Genomic DNA, 17,052 nt, shown 5'->3' with positions numbered 1-17,052 from the left:
AAATAGTTTGACAGTGTTGAGGGAATTATTTGTTTAGTAGAGTGTATAGTATATATAGTATTAAAGTGTATTATAGTATACTATAATACTACTTATACTGTATATATTCAGGAAGACGCTCTGCCGGCTGCTTCTGCCCGCTGGTCTACGACCGACTTCCAGCAGGGAATTCCTCGCCAGCCTCCCGTGAAATCCCTTGAATTTCCGGGGAAGATGTGACTTGACTTGGCATCACGTGACTTCCAGGGCCGACTTAAAAGAGTTCGCTTGCCAGCTCTCGATGTCGGCCGCGGGCATCCCGCGCGCGAAGGGAAACTTAACTTGGCGGGCCAAGGTTTTAGCGGCGCTCGCCGCCCGTGGACCTCGGAGCTAAAGCGACGCGCGAAACGATCTCGCCTTCCGGGGCCTGGAAGCCTCCGAGCGTCCCCTTCCTGCAACCCCACCCGGGCCGCTTCGCTTCTTTCCAGCGCCTCCTGAAAGGATGGGGGCGGGCGCCTTGGCCGTCTGTGTGAGTACGGGCTGCCTCGGTGGTCGTTAGGCGTGGAGAGCGGGGGAAAGAAGGCCGGGGGAGGGGGAGGTGCGTGTTTTTGCACGCGGGCGAGCAAGCGTGCATGCCGCAGGGGGAGGTGGGAGAAAGCGCGCGCGGGTTTGAACGCCTTTGCTGCGCTACTCGGTGAATGCGCGACCCTCTGGGTTGTTATTCGCTGTAGCGGATTTCCTGATTGTTTATTTGTAGCCTATGACTATCATTAAGTGTTGTATCATGTGTTAAATTTTTACCCTATGACCAGCATTAGTGTTGTAAATGTTGTACCTTGATGAAGGTATCTTATGTACACTGAGAGCATATGCACCAAGACAAATTCCTTGTGTGTCCAATCACACTTGGCCAATAAAAATTCTATTCTATTCTATTCTATTCTATTCTATTAAGTGTTGTACCTTGATGAAGGTATCTTTTCTTTTATGTACACTGAGAGCATATAAAACCAAGATAAATTCCTTGTGTGTCCAATCACACTTAGCCAATAAAAATCTATTCTATTCTATTCTATTCTATTCTATTCTATTCTATTCTATTCTATTCTATTCTATTCTATTCATTCTATTCTATTAAGTGTTGTACCTTGATGAAGGTATCTTTTCTTTTATGTACACTGAGAGCATATAAAACCAAGATAAATTCCTTGTGTGTCCAATCACACTTGGCCAATAAAAATTCTATTCTATTCTATTCTATTCTATTCTATTCTATTCTATTCTATTCTATTCTATTCTATTCTATTCTATTCTAAAGTGTTGTACCTTGATGAAGGTATCTTTTCTTTTATGTACACTGAGAGCATATAAAACCAAGATAAATTCCTTGTGTGTCCAATCACACTTAGCCAATAAAAATCTATTCTATTCTATTCTATTCTATTCTATTCTATTCTATTCTATTCTATTCTATTCTATTCTAGCTGCCCTGCCGGGGTTAGGCGGTCTGTTTTATTTTATTGTTGAAGATATTTGCCATCTTTTTCTCCTGGCCTCAGATATATATCATAACATAACATAACATAACATAATCAGGAACCATTGCAATACAGGTAGTCCTTGCTTTATGGCTACAATTCAACGAAAGTTTGGTGATGGCCACAAAGGCCAGCAAAAAGTTCAGTCGCTAAGCGAGACATTTGTCAACTGAGTTTTGCCCCGTTTTACTATCCTTCCTGCCACAGTTGTTAAGGGCATCTGGCTTCTCCAGTTGACTTTTTCTTGGCACATGGTAGCAAAAGGTGAGATCCCGTGACCCTGGAACACTGCCACTGTCGGTGGTGAATATGAGTCGGTGGTGGCCAAACATTTCAATTTTGATCAAGTGACTATGGAAATACTGCAAAGTTTGTAAGTGTGAAAAAAACATGTCATAAGTCGCCTTTTTCAGTGCCTTTGTAACTTTGAACGGTCGCTAAAGAGGTCCTTGGTGCTTTCTGAGGTTGCTTGTTTTCTTGCAGCTGTTTTATTACCCTGAACTAGGTAACATCATCAGTGCTCTTCAAGAAAACAAGCCAGCTCAGAGAGCACCAGGGACCCCCTTCATTTCAGCCCTTAGCTACAAATATTCTCCTTTATTGGTCACTAAAGGAACTGTTGTAAGTCAAGGGCTACCTGTATAGATTTACTGCAAGGGCAGAGGAGAATGTCTGTTGGTCAGGGTTGAAATGAGGGTTACTTGGAGTTCTCTGAGCTTGGTGGTTTCCTTGAAGATATTTCATTGGTGTAAAAATAGCAACCTTGGGACTACCATGATCTGGATGATTGAGAATCTCCATAGGTATTATGCACTGATGAAGTTACCTAGTAATGAAACGTCTGCAGGGAACCAACCAATTTCAGAGAACATCAAAGCAGTGGCGAAATCCAAATTGTTTTACTACCGGTTCTGTGGGTGTGGTGTGGCGTCGGCATGGCAGGGGAAGGATACTGCAAAATCCCCATTCCCTCCCCACTCTGGGGCCAGTCAGAGGTGATATTTGCCGGTTCTCCAAACTGCTCAAAATTTCCGCTACTGGTTCTCCAGAACCTGTCAGAACCTGCTGGATTTCACCCCTGCATCAAAGGCCCCTTATAGCCTTCTGGGACAGATGTTGCCTCCCATAAACATCAGCAGAGGGTTTGCTTTGTTTGGAGTTATTATTTTTAGCTCTGGGAAATCATTTCTTGATCCAGTGGCATTTGTGTCCATGCCTGGAAAACTACAGTGTAAAGTGAGATCTTGTCCAGCTTGTGGTGTTGTTGTTTTACCCCCGTTGGATTTTATTATTGTTTTGAAAAGTTATTTCAGTGCTAGCCTGTGGTTGAGGAATTTGCAGCATTCGATTTCACAATAATTTCACAATAGCACAAGTGGCAGTCTGCATGTTTTGGAAGAAGAAGCATGAGGGAAATGTGGTTGGCTTCTCTAAATAGCATCTCCCCTTATGTGAGGACTTCTGATTTGGGGATTTTACTGTTCTTTTTGCTGAGGTAATTTTGTCGGTAAAAGTGATTGAAATTGTCAAAATTGTCTAAAGCAAGTGCTTGCACATCCGCCTGCACGATGAAGATGCTTGAAGTAGTGATTATAAATGTGCCACTTGTTGCCTGTTTTTAAGAAAAGCACTTTTTAAACAATCAGAAGCAGGCAAGATTGAACATGATTTGAAACACTGTTCGTTTAGTATAGATGGTTCAGACAGGCATATGAAGATCTGCTGTTCCCTTATAGCCTACTCGTTCTTAATAGAAAGAAATGGATTCCCTTAAATGGGGAAAATACCATTCTGCATAAAAGATATAAGATCATTCTCGACTTATGACCACAATTGACCACAAAGTTTCCATTGCTAAGCAAGAAAGTTGTTAAGTGAATTTTGCTCCGTTTTTGATCTTTTTTTTTGCCCCAGTTGTTCAGTGAATCACTGCCGTTGTTAAGTTAGTAACGCATTGATTTTGCTTCTTAGAAGGTTGCAAAAGGTTATCATATAACCCCAAGACACCGCAGGCATCGTAATTACATGCCAGTTATACAGGCATCCAAATTTTGATCATGTGACCACTGGGATGCCGTAACGGTTGTAAATGTGAAGAACGGTCATAAGTCACTTTTTCACTGCTGTTGTAGCTTCAAATAGTCACTAAACAAAGGGTGGTAAGGAGTACGTGTGTACAAATTGCATATATTCTGTATTCTTTCTCATAGTCTTATCTGCATTTTAATGTGGGTGATTTACATAGGTATCAGATTTATTGCTAACTATGGGTTTGGTGCTATCTCAAGGTTGCCATTATGGCTAAGGATTAGGGTTACTTAATCATAGCATGCTTAAATTGAAAAATGCTGTCTATAAAGGTGTACAGCAACTGTAGGGAGCTTTGAACAAAAAGATGGGAGATTATGTGGGGAGAGTATCAGAGATGATAGGTGTGCAAAGCCAAGGATTGTCCCCAGTTTCCTGAAAACAGATGAACAATATGATTACATCTCCTTTCTAGGCAAATTATATTACCGGTAGTAATTTTATATAATTTAACTCCCAGCTAAATTCTGACATGAATAGTCAGACCTGAGTAACCCAATAGGAAATTCCACCTCTGTAGACTACATAGAGTGGGGGGGAAAATAGTAATAATCCCAGAAATTAATTTTTCAGGTAAAAATATATTTTATGCATTGTTTTTTATTTATATTTGCTGATCTCTGTATATGGCTGCTTTAATTATATACAGCTTAAAAGCAGTGTTTCTCAAATGTGGTAACTTTAAAACAGTGACTTAAATAATTAGAATCAGAGGTGGGGTAAGGAATGGGTACATGAGCCTTTCCCCACATGCCTCTGTCTCCTCATTAGATATAGTGGACCCTGCATACCAGTGGTGGGTTGCCCCCCCCCGCCCCGGTTCAGACCGGTTCTATAGAACCGGTAGTAAAACCGGCAGGAGGCTTCGCCTAGTGGTCCAAATGTCATTAAAACTCTTCTGCGCATGCGCAGGAGAGCACGAGCAGAGCGAGCGCGGGGGCACAATGCGAACCGATAGTAAAGGTAAATGCTGCTATATAAAATAATCTGTTTGGTTGTATTTGGGGTGGGCCTGGCTTCTGCCGTCCCCCTCAGGACATCTGGAGTCAAGTATGGAGGCTGCAACATTGATGCTGATAGAAGCAATTGGAAAGTTGCAAGCACAGAGTATGGTGAATTGAAATAATTACCTGAGCAGTCCTACCTTCCTTTTTTCCTTTCTTTGATTCCTTTATCTCATTCCTCCCTTCTTTCTTCCCTTCCTCCCTTTATTCTTTTTTCCTTTGTTTTTTCCTTTTCTTTTCCTGTCTCTTTTCATTCATTCATTCATTCATTCCCCTTCCCCTTCCTTCCTTCCATCCATCCATCCTTTCTTCTCTCTCTCCCTCCCTCCTTTGTTTCTTTCTTTCTTTCTTTCTTTCTTTCTTTCTTTCTTTCTTTCTTTCTTTCTTTCTTTCAAGGTGCATCCCTCAGGCCTTGTCTAGAGATGCCAGAACCTGACCTTTGGCCTGGGCAACCCTTCCCTAATGAGACACTGAGATAATTTTTTAATTTACAAGCATGACGCTCTGCTACGGGGCAGACTGCCTACAAGGGTGGAAAATGCCACGCCTGTCTGCACACAGCTGTGTTACAAATTCACATTTCCAAGTGTGGTGTCACCCCGTTAGGCTTGATCTGTCCTTTGCCGTTGCATAATATTACATCTGTGTTTACACTCATTTTTCAGAGAAGCGGCACCTATTCATTGAATGCATTTAATTTCCTCTCCGCCCATCGTTTCCTCTGGTAATGCAGCTTGAATGTTTCTAAGTTATCCACTCAGTTGCTTGGCTACGGATTCAGGCCACTCCTATTGACTTTCTTTTTCCTGTTCAACCAGGGTGTCTGTGTTTGCATCCGTGCGCGATCTGTCCCAGAGCTTTTTAGAAGGCCTGCCTGGAATCTCGACCTCAGGGAAGCTTCTGTTCCATAAAACCCACAGAGAGTCGGGGATCCCTCCAGTTCTCTCGGAAGGGAGTGATTTGTGAAGCCATGCCACCTCCCGTCGTCACTCTGACCCGGTGTTCTCCCTTTTTGTGTCCTTTCAAGCAAAGTAACTCAGCGGTCAGGCTTAAAGAAGATATGAGAAAGATTGCTGTCCTGCCCCCGAGCAGACTGAAGGGATCCTGTCACCACCCGAGGTTGTTTGGTGCTAGTCTTCAGGAAATGCAGCAAGAAGGGCTGAGCAAGTGTGGCATTCCAACAGTGGTGTGGGATATTGTGGAATATCTGTCTTGGCACGGTAAGCTACTGGCAAGTTCTTTTAAAAAATAAAAGGAAAACTTGTGTATTTCTAAGCTAAGATTTCCCAGCCTTGGTCACTTTAAGAGGTGTGGACTCCAACTCCCAGAATTCCCCAGCCAGCTATGCTGGCTGGGGAATTCTGGGAGTTGAAGTCCACATCTCTTAAAGTGACCAAGGTTGAGAAACTCTATTCTGTACAAAGTCAATGCATTTTGTTTTGTTTCCACTTTAAATTTCAGTCAACTCAAGATGGCCTATTTTAAAAAACCGCTCACACCTCATATTTTTCATCCGACGATGACCCTGTGAAGTAGGTTGCCTTGAAAAAGACAAATTGGTCCCAAGTCAGCTGTCACTCATTTTCAGCCTGCTGTGTGATGTCCCCTCTTCTCCACGGTTTCTGAGGAAAAAACATTTTACTGGTGCCAAATGTTTTATGACGTAGAAGTCACAGCAAGGAGCAAAAGTTCAGGTGGTCGAAAGAAGCTTTTCCCCAAAATGAAGAAGACATCCAAAATGATGGAAGGGGGGAGGGGCGTGGGGTGTGGTCTTTGAACCCTTTGCTTTCAAAAGAGGCTAAAATTTTTGGGACGCCTTAGCTTAAATTCGTGTATCTCAGCCTTAGCAACTTGAAGATATATGGATTTCCACTTCCCAAATTCTAGCTGGAGAATTCTGCGAGATTGAAGTTTATACAGATAGCCCTCGACGTACAACCACAATTGAGCCCCAAGATTTCTGTTGCTAAGTGAGACAGTTGTTAAGTGAGTTTTGTTCCATTTTACAACCCTTCTTGCCAGGGTTGTTAAGGGAATGACTGCAGCGGTATTAAATTAGTAACACCGTTGTTAAGCGAATCTGGTTTCCCTGTTGTCTTTGCTTGGTCAGAAGGTTGCAAGAGGTGATCGCATGACAATTGAGACACCCCGGGACACTGCAACCGTCATAAATATGAGTCGGTGGCCAAACCTCTGAATTTTGATCACATGACCATAAGAATGCTGCAATGGTCATAAGTGTGAAAAACTAAGTCACTTTTTTCAGTGTTAACTTGGAACAGGCACTAAACAAGCTGTTGTGAGTCAAGGACTATCTGTACATCTTAATGTTGCTGAGGTTCAGAAATACAGTTAGTCCTTGACTTACGACTGCTCTTTTAGTGACTGTTCGAAGTTATGATGGACCCACCCCCAAAAGGCACTTATAACCCAGTTCTGATGGCCGCTCCCCCTCTGTAGTCATGTGACTGCATTTCAGACAGTCAGCAACCTGCTTGCATTTATGGCTATTTTTTGTGTCCCATGGTTATACAGCTCCAATTTACAATTATTATTTTTTTTGCTAAAAATCAGTGTTTATTTCTAGTTCCTGGCAGAAAAAAACCCCATAGCTAACAGTGGGTTCATTTAATGACTGTGGATTTGCTTAGCAACTATGATATGCTTAACAACCACTGCAAAGAAGTTGTAAAGTTGGGTTGGTCAGGTGACCTGCTTACAACTGTCACAACTTAACAAGTGTGGTAGGCAGGCTCCGTTTTACGGCATTTTTGCAAAGACCCGGCTTTTACTTCCAGTTTTCATCAAAATGTGCCCATAGTGAACCATTGGTTCCCCTAACAACCCCCACAAAAAAGGTCGTAAAATTGAATTAGTCACGTGGGTGACCCACTTAGTGACCAACATGACTTATAACGGTAATTGGCAGGTGCCATTAATGTTGAAAGTCGACAACTACTTATACAACTACTTATAAAAGCTGACTTTGTATATAATATACAAATGGATGAAGACTATTGCTTAACACAGTGAGTCTTCAGAGAAGGGCGGGATATAAATTCAAAAAATAAATAAATGTAGAACTACGTAAGATTCCTTTGCTGGCTGTGAATTTTGGGAGTTGTATGCCCAAAAATGTTGGGCATACAACATTTGTATACATGCGAAATATACAAATTTAGGAAACTAGAGATCAAAGAGAATGATTCTCAAAGAGTCAACATTCGCAAAGCAGAGCTTTAACTGAATTTAAGAACTGGGAGAGAGAGATGTTGAAACCATGGGCATGGAAATTACTGATTTTATGCCCAAATGTGTTGGACTGCAGTTCCAAACATTTCCCACGCAGCTTTTCAGACAGATTTCTAGATTTGCAATCCTGACACATCTAGATGGTGCCGGATTAAAGAGGACTTGAAATCAAACTTGTTTCTCTACAATATTTTCATGTTCTCCAGCAGATGGCAGACTGGGATTTCTGTTCATTCTGAATATTTGTTGGGGGTTTTTTCTTGATTCTGTGACGTTTTAGCATATTGACAGCTTCTTACATTAACCTTGTTAGATGGGGCTTTGCAATCATACCCAAATGGCTGATGAAATGGAATGGAGAGATTGTAGCTCACTTAATGTGTAAGTCAAGTGGGATTTGAACACTGGTTTTCGTATCTTAGAAACTGTTCTTCACTGTGGTCTCTGCTTCACTATGTTATTTAATAAATATAGTTACAGAAGTTTCAAGTCCTTTTCTAGGAGCTCTGAATAGCAATGGCTTTCTGGATATTCCTTTTTCCTTAGCGGTACAGGTAGTCCTCGACTTATGGCCAAAGTTTCTGTTGCTAAGGAGACCATTGTTAAGTGAGTTGCGCCCAATTTTACAACATTTTCCCATGTTGTTAAGTGAATCACTGCCATTATTAAGCAAATTTAACTTCCCCTCATCAACTTTGTCAGAAGCCAGCTGGGAAGATCACAGATGGCAATCATCTGTGACCGGAGGAAGCGTCTGCTGTTAAAAAATACATTTGGGTTGCAAAGTGTTCAAATTTGGATCACATGACTGTGAGGATTCAGCATGGGTTGTAAGTGCAATGGCCAGTCGTAAATCACTCTGTCTACTGCTGTTGTAACTTAGAATGGTCACTAAGTGAATGGCTATAAGTCAAGCTGGCAGGAATAGCCAACACTCCGGAAGATAAACTTAAGATACAGAAGGATCTTGACAGACTTGAACATTGGGCGCTATCTAACAAAATAAAATTCAGCAGTGAAAAAAGTAAGGTTCTACATTTAGGCAAGGAAAACAAAATGCACAAGAAGAGTATATATGGTACCTCGCTCAATAGTAGTAACTGTGAGAGGGATCTTGGAGTCCTAGTGTACAATCACTTAAATATGAGCTAGCAGTGTGCAGCAGCTGTCAAAAAAGCCAACACAGTTCTAGGCTGCATAAACAGAGGGGTAGAATCAAGATCACGTGAAGTGTTAATAACACTTTATAATGCCTTGGTAAGGCCACACTTGGAATACTGCACCCAGTTTTGGTTGCCACGATGTAAAAAAGATGTGGAGACTCTGGAAAGAGTGCAGAGAAGAACAACAAAGATGATTAAGGGACTGGAGGCTAAAACATATAAGGATCGGTCGCTAGAATTGGGTATGGCTAGTCTGATGAAAAGAAGGACTAGGGGTGACATGATAGCAGTGTTCCAATATTTCAGGGGCTGCCACAAAGAAGAGGGAGTCAAAGTATTCTCCAAAGCACCTGAGGGCAAGACAAAAAAGCAATGGGTGGAAACAATCAAGGAGAACCTAGAACTAAGGAGAAATTTCCTGACAGTTAGAACAATTAATCAGTGGAACAACTTGCCTCCAGAAGTTGTGAATGCTCCAACACTGGAAGTTTTTAAGAAGAGATTGGATAACCATTTGTCTGAAGTGATGTAGGGTTTCCTGCCTAAGCAGGGGGTTGGACTAGAAAACCTCCAAGGTCCCTTCCAACTCTGTTTCTATTTCTAAGGACTATCTGTAGTTCTTTTGGAAACCCAGGCCAATGGGAAGGAAGCTACTTTCTTTGAAGGCTCGTTTCCTAACATTAGTGAGAAAACTTGTAGCGTTGTCCATTCTCACTATGTTAACTTCCTCTGTGCCGTTTTTCACCAATGTGGCTTTAAAAAATGCAACTGTGCATCTTCAGCTATGCTGGCTCAGGAATTCTGGGAGTTGAAGTCCACAAGTCATAATCGGACCATCATTCCCCACCCCTGCTTTAGTGCTCTTTCCAACCTGTTCCTGGATGTAGAGCCTGGATCTCAGTTTCCTGGTCCAGAAAGGCAGAGAGCACCTGGTTTTATGAGTTTTGCCCTCATTTCTTCTATCCACTTTTTTGTTTTTAATGCAGGCCAGGAAATCTGCCGCTGGTCTTAATCTCGTTTTATGTATGTAATTGCAGGTCTCGAGCAGGAAGGTCTTTTCAGGGTGAACGGTAACCTGAAAACAGTGGAACAGCTGCGCATGAAGTACGAGGGTGGAGATCAAGTAGATCTCGCCACAGAGGCTGACGTAAGCTCAGCCGCCAGTTTGCTGAAGTTATTTCTGCGGGAGCTGCCAGATCGGGTGATCCCTTCTGTCCTTTACCCCAAATTCATCCAGCTTTATCAAGGTGATGATTTCTCATCAAACATACATCCTTACTGTGTGGTCTGCTACTTTTACCTTTTTTTTTAAAAAATAATATATATCATTGCTTCTGACAGGATTCCATAAATGCAATTATTTTGTAGAAACCCTTTTGCTGAAATGGCGTGACATATTCATCACCTACAATACTTCATATTCACATGAAAACAAAATTACAGGGGTGAATAAGTCTACCCTATACTTTATGTGGAACTTTAATTAAATAGAGTGATTGCTTTGGAGCAGCTTATTTTGGTTATTGCAGATTAAGAAGCCTAGCAGCTCCATGGTGAAGCAGGTAAACTGCATTTAGAACAGCTCCCTTGTATTTTTAAGTGAGCTCCCTCGTATTTTTTTGCAGGCTTGAAATATCCTGTTTCCCCAAAAATAAGATCTGTCCTGAAAATAAGCCCTAGCATGTTTTACATGTGTGCTCTACATATAAGCTCTACCCCCCAAAATAAGCCCTACTTAAGAGCCTGTGCGGCCAGCCAGCCACCCATTCCCTCTGGTTGCTGGTGGTGTCGCTGCCAGGAGTTGAGGCAGGGAGGTGGTGGACTCTGCCTGGTGGGGGAGCAAGGTAAGTCGGTGCAGGCGTGTGGGGCAGCTCCACCCACTGCTTTGCAGCAGCAGTACTAGCACACCACGCAGTCTTCTCCCCTGCCCAAGGAAGCAGAAGAAGTGGGCCTCCTGGACATGGGGAAAAAAATAAAAGACACCCTCAAAAATAAGCCCTAGTGCTTAGTTTGGGACCCAAAAGTAAATGAAACCCAGACTTATTTTCGGGAAAACACTGGTCTCGGCTTTGGAGAATTAAATCTGTTTTGTGTGAACTGTTCTATATGCTAGGAGAAGTGACTTGTTCACTTTAGTCATACTTCACATCAGTGGTGAAATCCAAATCTTTTTCTGTGGGCGTGGCTTGGTGGGCGTGGCAGGGGAAGGATACTACAAAATCTCCATTCCCACCCCACTCCAGGGGAAGGATACTGCAAAATCACCATTCCCTCCCCACTCCTGGGGCCAGCCAAAGGTGACATTTGCTGGTTCTCCGAACTACTCAAAATTTCCGCTACCGGTTCTCCAGAACCTGTCAGAACCTGCTGGATTTTACCCCTGCTTCACATTAAGCTATGATTTTTTATTTAAAAATTATTTTTAATATTCCACAATTGACTGGTTTACCCAGCTACGTAAGCAATAAAGCATAACTTAGAAAAGAGAGTTAATGAGCCACATTACATGCTAACCTGTGAAAGTCCAAACATATTACAGCTTTCTACAGTATATACAGGATTTTTGATGTACTAAACTGTGCTTGATTTTAACCATGGCTGAGCCATAGTGACTTGATTTTGATGCATACTCTATTATTCATCACCTGGAATGGCTGCTAAACCCAAGTCACATTAAAATATGCAATAACTAGATGCATCTGTATAGAAAGCATTAAACTAATCTTTATTTTTCTACCCCTGGAGAATTATTTTCTAGGAAAGAACCTGCAGTTCAATTAAAAATGGTATATTTGAACACAGATTCTTCATTCTCATTTTAATAGAACAAAACATGTCACTGCTCAGTGAATTTTCTTGCAATCTTTCAATATTTTTCAAACTTTCTTTCAATCTCCCTCCCTTCCTTGCTGTATTTAAGAAAATTACAGAGTTGCAGGTCTTCTAGTCTAAACCCCTGCTAAACACCCTATATCGGGTGTCAAACTCAAGGCCCGAGGCCTGGATCCGGCCCGCGGGGTGCTTAGATCCTGCCTGCTGCGCTGGCTTGAAAATATCAAAGGACCGGCCTGCAGTAGCTCTGTTGTCCAAAATGGGGTGCAGGGGAGCTGGGCTCCCCTGTGGCCTGTTTTTGGCTGGCAAAGTGCTGCAGGCAGCCTTGGAGGCCAAAAATGGGCTGTTTTGGGGCTGCGCATAGCCCCCCCTCCCACCGTGTCTCATTTTGGCTGGCAGGGTGCTGCAGGAGGCGTGCGTCCCGTCTCCCCCCTCCCTGCCCTCCCCCAGCTGGCCCAAGGAGGAGAACTACGATGCTGATTTGGCCCTTGAAGAAATCCAGTTTTTCACCCCTGTGTTTATACCATTTCAGACAAATGGCTGTCTAGTTTCATTTGCAAAATCTTGAATTCTTTACATCGAGGTTGCAAATGGCTGATCTCTCAGAATCCAGAACAACCTTGAAGTAAAAAAAATAATAATGACCTTGTTAAGTACTATTCTGGGCTGTCTCGTTGCTCAGCTTTCAGTCCTGTTTGTCCCTTGTCCCCAGGTATGTTTTCTGATAAAATCGGTGTCCAACGGTTTGGACACAAGCTTTGTTTCCATAAACACTTTATCACTCAACAAGAGTGGTTATGTATTGCACTACCCAAGTAATAACACTAAAGGAACATTTGCTTTAGTGTTTACAGAAAAAACAGGCTGTAATTTAGGAAGTGGGTTAGAGGACTTTTCCAGCATGAATTTAAAGGAAGTTATATTGAAGAAATGAACAAATGCACAAGTTCCGGAAAATCAAATGAATATATGCATATATATGATTCATATATATCTTCTCTATACGAATTCCTTTTCAAATATAGCAGGCATATTTTATTGTGTATGTGTCTTTATATTTCCTTTAAAATCTAAATTCTCATCAATGGCACTCTCACAATAGAAAGCTAACCACCAGGGGGCGTGTCCAGATTGGGAAATGCTGAGTTACATAGACCAAGGGTCATCAACCTTGGCAACTCTAAGCCTGGCAGACTTCAACTCCCAGAATTTTGGGACTTGAAGTCTGCCAGGCTTAGAGTTGCCAAGGTTGGAAACCCCTGACATAGACCATTGGCCTGACTAGCAGGGTTGCTATCATGGACTTCTGCAGAGGTGGTATTCAACTAGTTCGGACCGGTTCAGACAAACTGGTAGCGGAAATTACGCCCCAGCTCTATGGTGTCCTATTTAGGCACATTGTTGAGGCCGAACACATGCGTGGAAGGCACGCACAAGCAAAGCACATGCATGGAAGGCCGGGCGCACATGCAGAAGGCAGGCGTGCTCACGAACCAGGTGTGCGCGAAGCAAGCGTGTGCGCAGGCGGCAAACCGATAGTAACAAAATGTGAAATCCACCGCTGCTGCTTATGTTTCCTTCCCCCTTGCTACTTCCAATGCAGACACCACTGTTTTGTTTATTTACGGCAAGCACAGTGTGATGTGCAAACCCAGGCATACTAATCTAATAGTACAGGTAATCCTTGACTTACGACCACAATTGGAGCCCAAAATTTCTGTGGCTAAGCTAGAAAGTTCTTAAGTGAGTTTTGCTCCATATTGCCACCTTTCTTACCACCGTTGTTATGTGAATTGCTGCAGTTGTTAAGTTAGTAACATGGTTGTTAAGTGAATCTGGCTTCCCCATTGATTTTGCTTGTCAGACGGTCGCAAAAGTTGATCACATGACCCCAGGACACTGCAACCGTCATAAATACATGCCAGTTGCCAAGCATCCGAATTTTAATCACACGGGGATGCTGCAAATTGGGTGAAAAATGGGTCATAAGTCACTTTTTTCAGTGCCCTTGTAACTTTGAACGGTCACTAACAAAATGGTTGTAAATCAAGAACTACTTGTATATGGGAAGTCAGGCTAGAATAACTTTTTCAGCAAATCAGGGTTAAGAAATCTTAGTTTTAAGTGTGCGGTGGACCAGAATAATGGACTTCCATATTTTCGTAAGGTCAGATTGCCTCTTTTATTTCTTCTTCACAAAGTTTAGAAAGAAATGAGCCTTTTTCCATTGTTGGACTGATTTTACTTCCTTAAGCAAGAGCCAAAATGCATGTTGCAAACAGGCGGGTTACTTTAAGGATACCAAGGTCAGGTTGGCACACAATGCTGATGGTTTTTTTCTTAGCGTAGTGTATGAACCAAATGAGTGTTTGTTTATCAAACTTGCATGCCACCCACCTTACCAGTGATTTTGGGAGGCTTAGCATTTCATGACACAGCATGGAATGTGACCCAGGCAACTGTGATTTGGTCAAACTAAGGCTTTCAAACCCTGACTCTCTGTCATCCGTGCATCAGACCAGTGCACTTCACCATGACGATAAATTGTCTAGTGATGAATTTTATCTAAATAATAATACAAAGACTCAATTATGAGCTCCGGGATTCAATCTCTTTCATAAGGAAGCAGGTTTTCTGGCTATCTGCCTGATTAGGAAATACTTTGGACAGCTAATTGCCTCCTGCAAGCTCCCCGCTGACTTTTCAGCTGATTTGGTATTTTTCTATTTTAACAAAGACCTTTTATAATTTTGTGGAAAACCAGCAAGATGCTAATCTCTTTCAAGATAAAAGTACTTTGTAGTCAAGGTAGCTATAATCATACTTGGCTTATATTGAAGAAGCTGAATTCGGCAGGCCTAGCTTCACCTTTTCATTTGATTCAGTATTCTGTAGAGAAGAGGTGTCCAAGCTTGGCTGTTTTAAGACCTGTGGACTTCAGCTTCCAGAATTCTGGCTGGGGAATTCTGGGAGTTGAAGTCCACAGTTTTTAAAATTTGCTGAAGTTGGACACCCCTGCTGTAGAACAATAGAAGAGAGAGAGAGAGAGATGTCACAATCAACCAATTCCCACTTCGATTCTCAACTTCCCCAGCCGAGGTTCTTTCTATGAACTTGAACTTCCTCTTTCCTCTGTTTCCCATGTGTGTTTTTCTAGCCCTCGTTTAGCATGACATTTGACCTGGCATGTTACAGCTAACTCATCCTGCACAGTCACGGTTTGAAAAAAATTTGCGGGCCACGGTTTAGTGACAAAATGCTATCTATGCAGGAGTAAATTTCATGCCAAACTTCAATTGAATTAAAACAGAAAGATAAAGTCATAGCTTAGTTAAGGGACTTCCTTTGATGATAATCTTCACATTACTATCCATTCTCTTTTTTAAAAAAAAAAAAAAATAGTACAGTTCATTTTTGCTGCTTTTGTTTGATATGTACCACGGAATAGATATATCATGTTTTCTTTCTCTCTTTTCAGCCAGCCAGAAGTGTGGTCTGGAGATTAGCGATTTCAGAGACCTTCTGAGACAGATGCCGAAGGCTCACTATTGTCTTCTTAAGTATCTTTGCCACTTCCTGAAACGGGTTGCCGAGCATCATTCTGAGAACAAGATGACCGTTTCCAACCTTGCTACTGTTTTTGGACCAAACTGTTTCTGGTAAGCTCTTTCCAGATTCGTAATTTCTTTCCCTAGCTGAGAGAATCTCCAGCAGTAGGGCAGACCAGGTGTAGGGACCCCAGAGAATCACTGCTAGACAATGGCCTTCCTCAAGAGCAGGGGTGTAAAACTCAAGGCCCAGACAACTGCCCATTCTCAGAAATGAAAACATCTCAGACATGTTAAGCTCAGACAAGTTAATGCCACTTTATAATGCCTTGGTAAGGCCACACTTGGAATATTGCATTCAGTTTTGGTTGCCACGATGTCAAAAAGATGTGGAGACTCTAGAAAGAGTGCAGAGAAGAGCAACAAAGATGATTAGGGGATTGGAGGCTAAAACATATGAAGAACGGTTGCAGGAACTGGGTATGTCTCGTTTAATGAAAAGAAGGACTAGGGGAGACATGATAGCAGTGTTCCAATATCTCAGGAGCTGCCACAAAGAAGAGGGAGTCAAGCTATTCTCCAAAGCACCTGAGGGTAGAACAAGAAGCAATGGATGGAAACTGATCAAGGAGAGAAGCAACCTAGAACTAAGGAGAAATTTCCTGACAGTTAGAACAATTAATCAGTGGAACAATTTGCCTCCAGAAGTTGTGAATGCTCCAACAGTGGAAATTTTTAAGAAGATGTTGGATAACCATTTGTCTGAAGTGGTGTAGGGTTTCCTGCCTAAGCAGGGGGTTGGACTAGAATACCTCCAAGGTCCCTTCCAATTCTGTTATTCTATTCTATTCTAAGCCCTCCCCTAGTTCACACCAAAGTGAACTACATTCAGACTTGCAAGAGTCTGTTGTGAAGTGAAGCACATTCAGACTTGCAAGAGTCTGTTGTTATAACTGTTACAATAAAAACAATCCTGCCACTTATATGGCATTGGTTTCTTAGTCTGGCCTACCTGATAGGGCTGACAGCTACTTAGATAATGGCATGATTGATCTTTTTGTGTGTCTAGCAGCCGTGTTTTATGTCAAAAATGTTTGAATGCAAGTATTCCAGAAAGGAAAATAGGATTTTTAAAAATATTTTATATAATTCAGGGGTATCTGACCCCAAAACAACTGAATGGCTTATATTTTATAGGAGTCATATTTCTTTCCTTATCATTTGGATCAGACTTAAAATGGCTAAACTTGTGCTATAAGGACATATTGCATACTAGGGTAATTTAGGCACTGTGTTTGTTTGAATCTCTTTTAATGAATAAACTGCTATGATTTTATACATTGGTTTCTTCTCCTGTGATTATACATTAACACATGTTCTTTTGGCACTATATTTTATAAATCAGGCAAAATCCATTTTGACTGTACGAATACAGTTGTAGGATATAGAAATAGTAAAATATATGTTCTGATGCAAAGAACAGCAATATTTACGTTATCAGGATGCTGTTAGAAAAAATAATTGCTATTTATTTATCTGAGTTTTATCCCACCTTGATTTCTTTCATAAGTAACTCAGGGCAGCAAACACACATAATAAACCTTTCTCCCCCTATTTTCTCCGCAACAACCCTGTGAGGTGGGTTGGG

General features: G+C 41.9%; 1 protein-coding gene across 3 annotated transcripts in view; it reads left to right on the top strand.

Annotated features, from left to right (window-relative positions):
- The first annotated feature begins 241 nt into the window (after positions 1-241).
- The window catches only part of FAM13A (family with sequence similarity 13 member A), a 163,635-nt gene continuing 146,824 nt past the window's right edge, over positions 242-17,052 (top strand). Inside the window, exons 1-4 of one of the 3 annotated variants that reach the window (XM_058193567.1) lie at positions 242-508; positions 5,637-5,829; positions 10,062-10,271; positions 15,335-15,515. In XM_058193567.1, the coding sequence (XP_058049550.1) occupies positions 482-508; positions 5,637-5,829; positions 10,062-10,271; positions 15,335-15,515 (611 nt within the window). In that variant the 5' untranslated portion in view covers positions 242-481. Of the gene's footprint in view, positions 509-5,443; positions 5,830-10,061; positions 10,272-15,334; positions 15,516-17,052 lie in introns of those variants that run through there. The other 2 variants (XM_058193568.1, XM_058193565.1) reach the window with 2 other exon arrangements.

This window comes from Ahaetulla prasina, chromosome 8, assembly GCF_028640845.1.
Source record: "Ahaetulla prasina isolate Xishuangbanna chromosome 8, ASM2864084v1, whole genome shotgun sequence".
Lineage (NCBI taxonomy): Eukaryota > Metazoa > Chordata > Lepidosauria > Squamata > Colubridae > Ahaetulla > Ahaetulla prasina.
The sequence above is the reverse complement of the archived record's forward strand: the minus strand, read 5'-3'. Positions and strand labels throughout refer to the sequence as shown.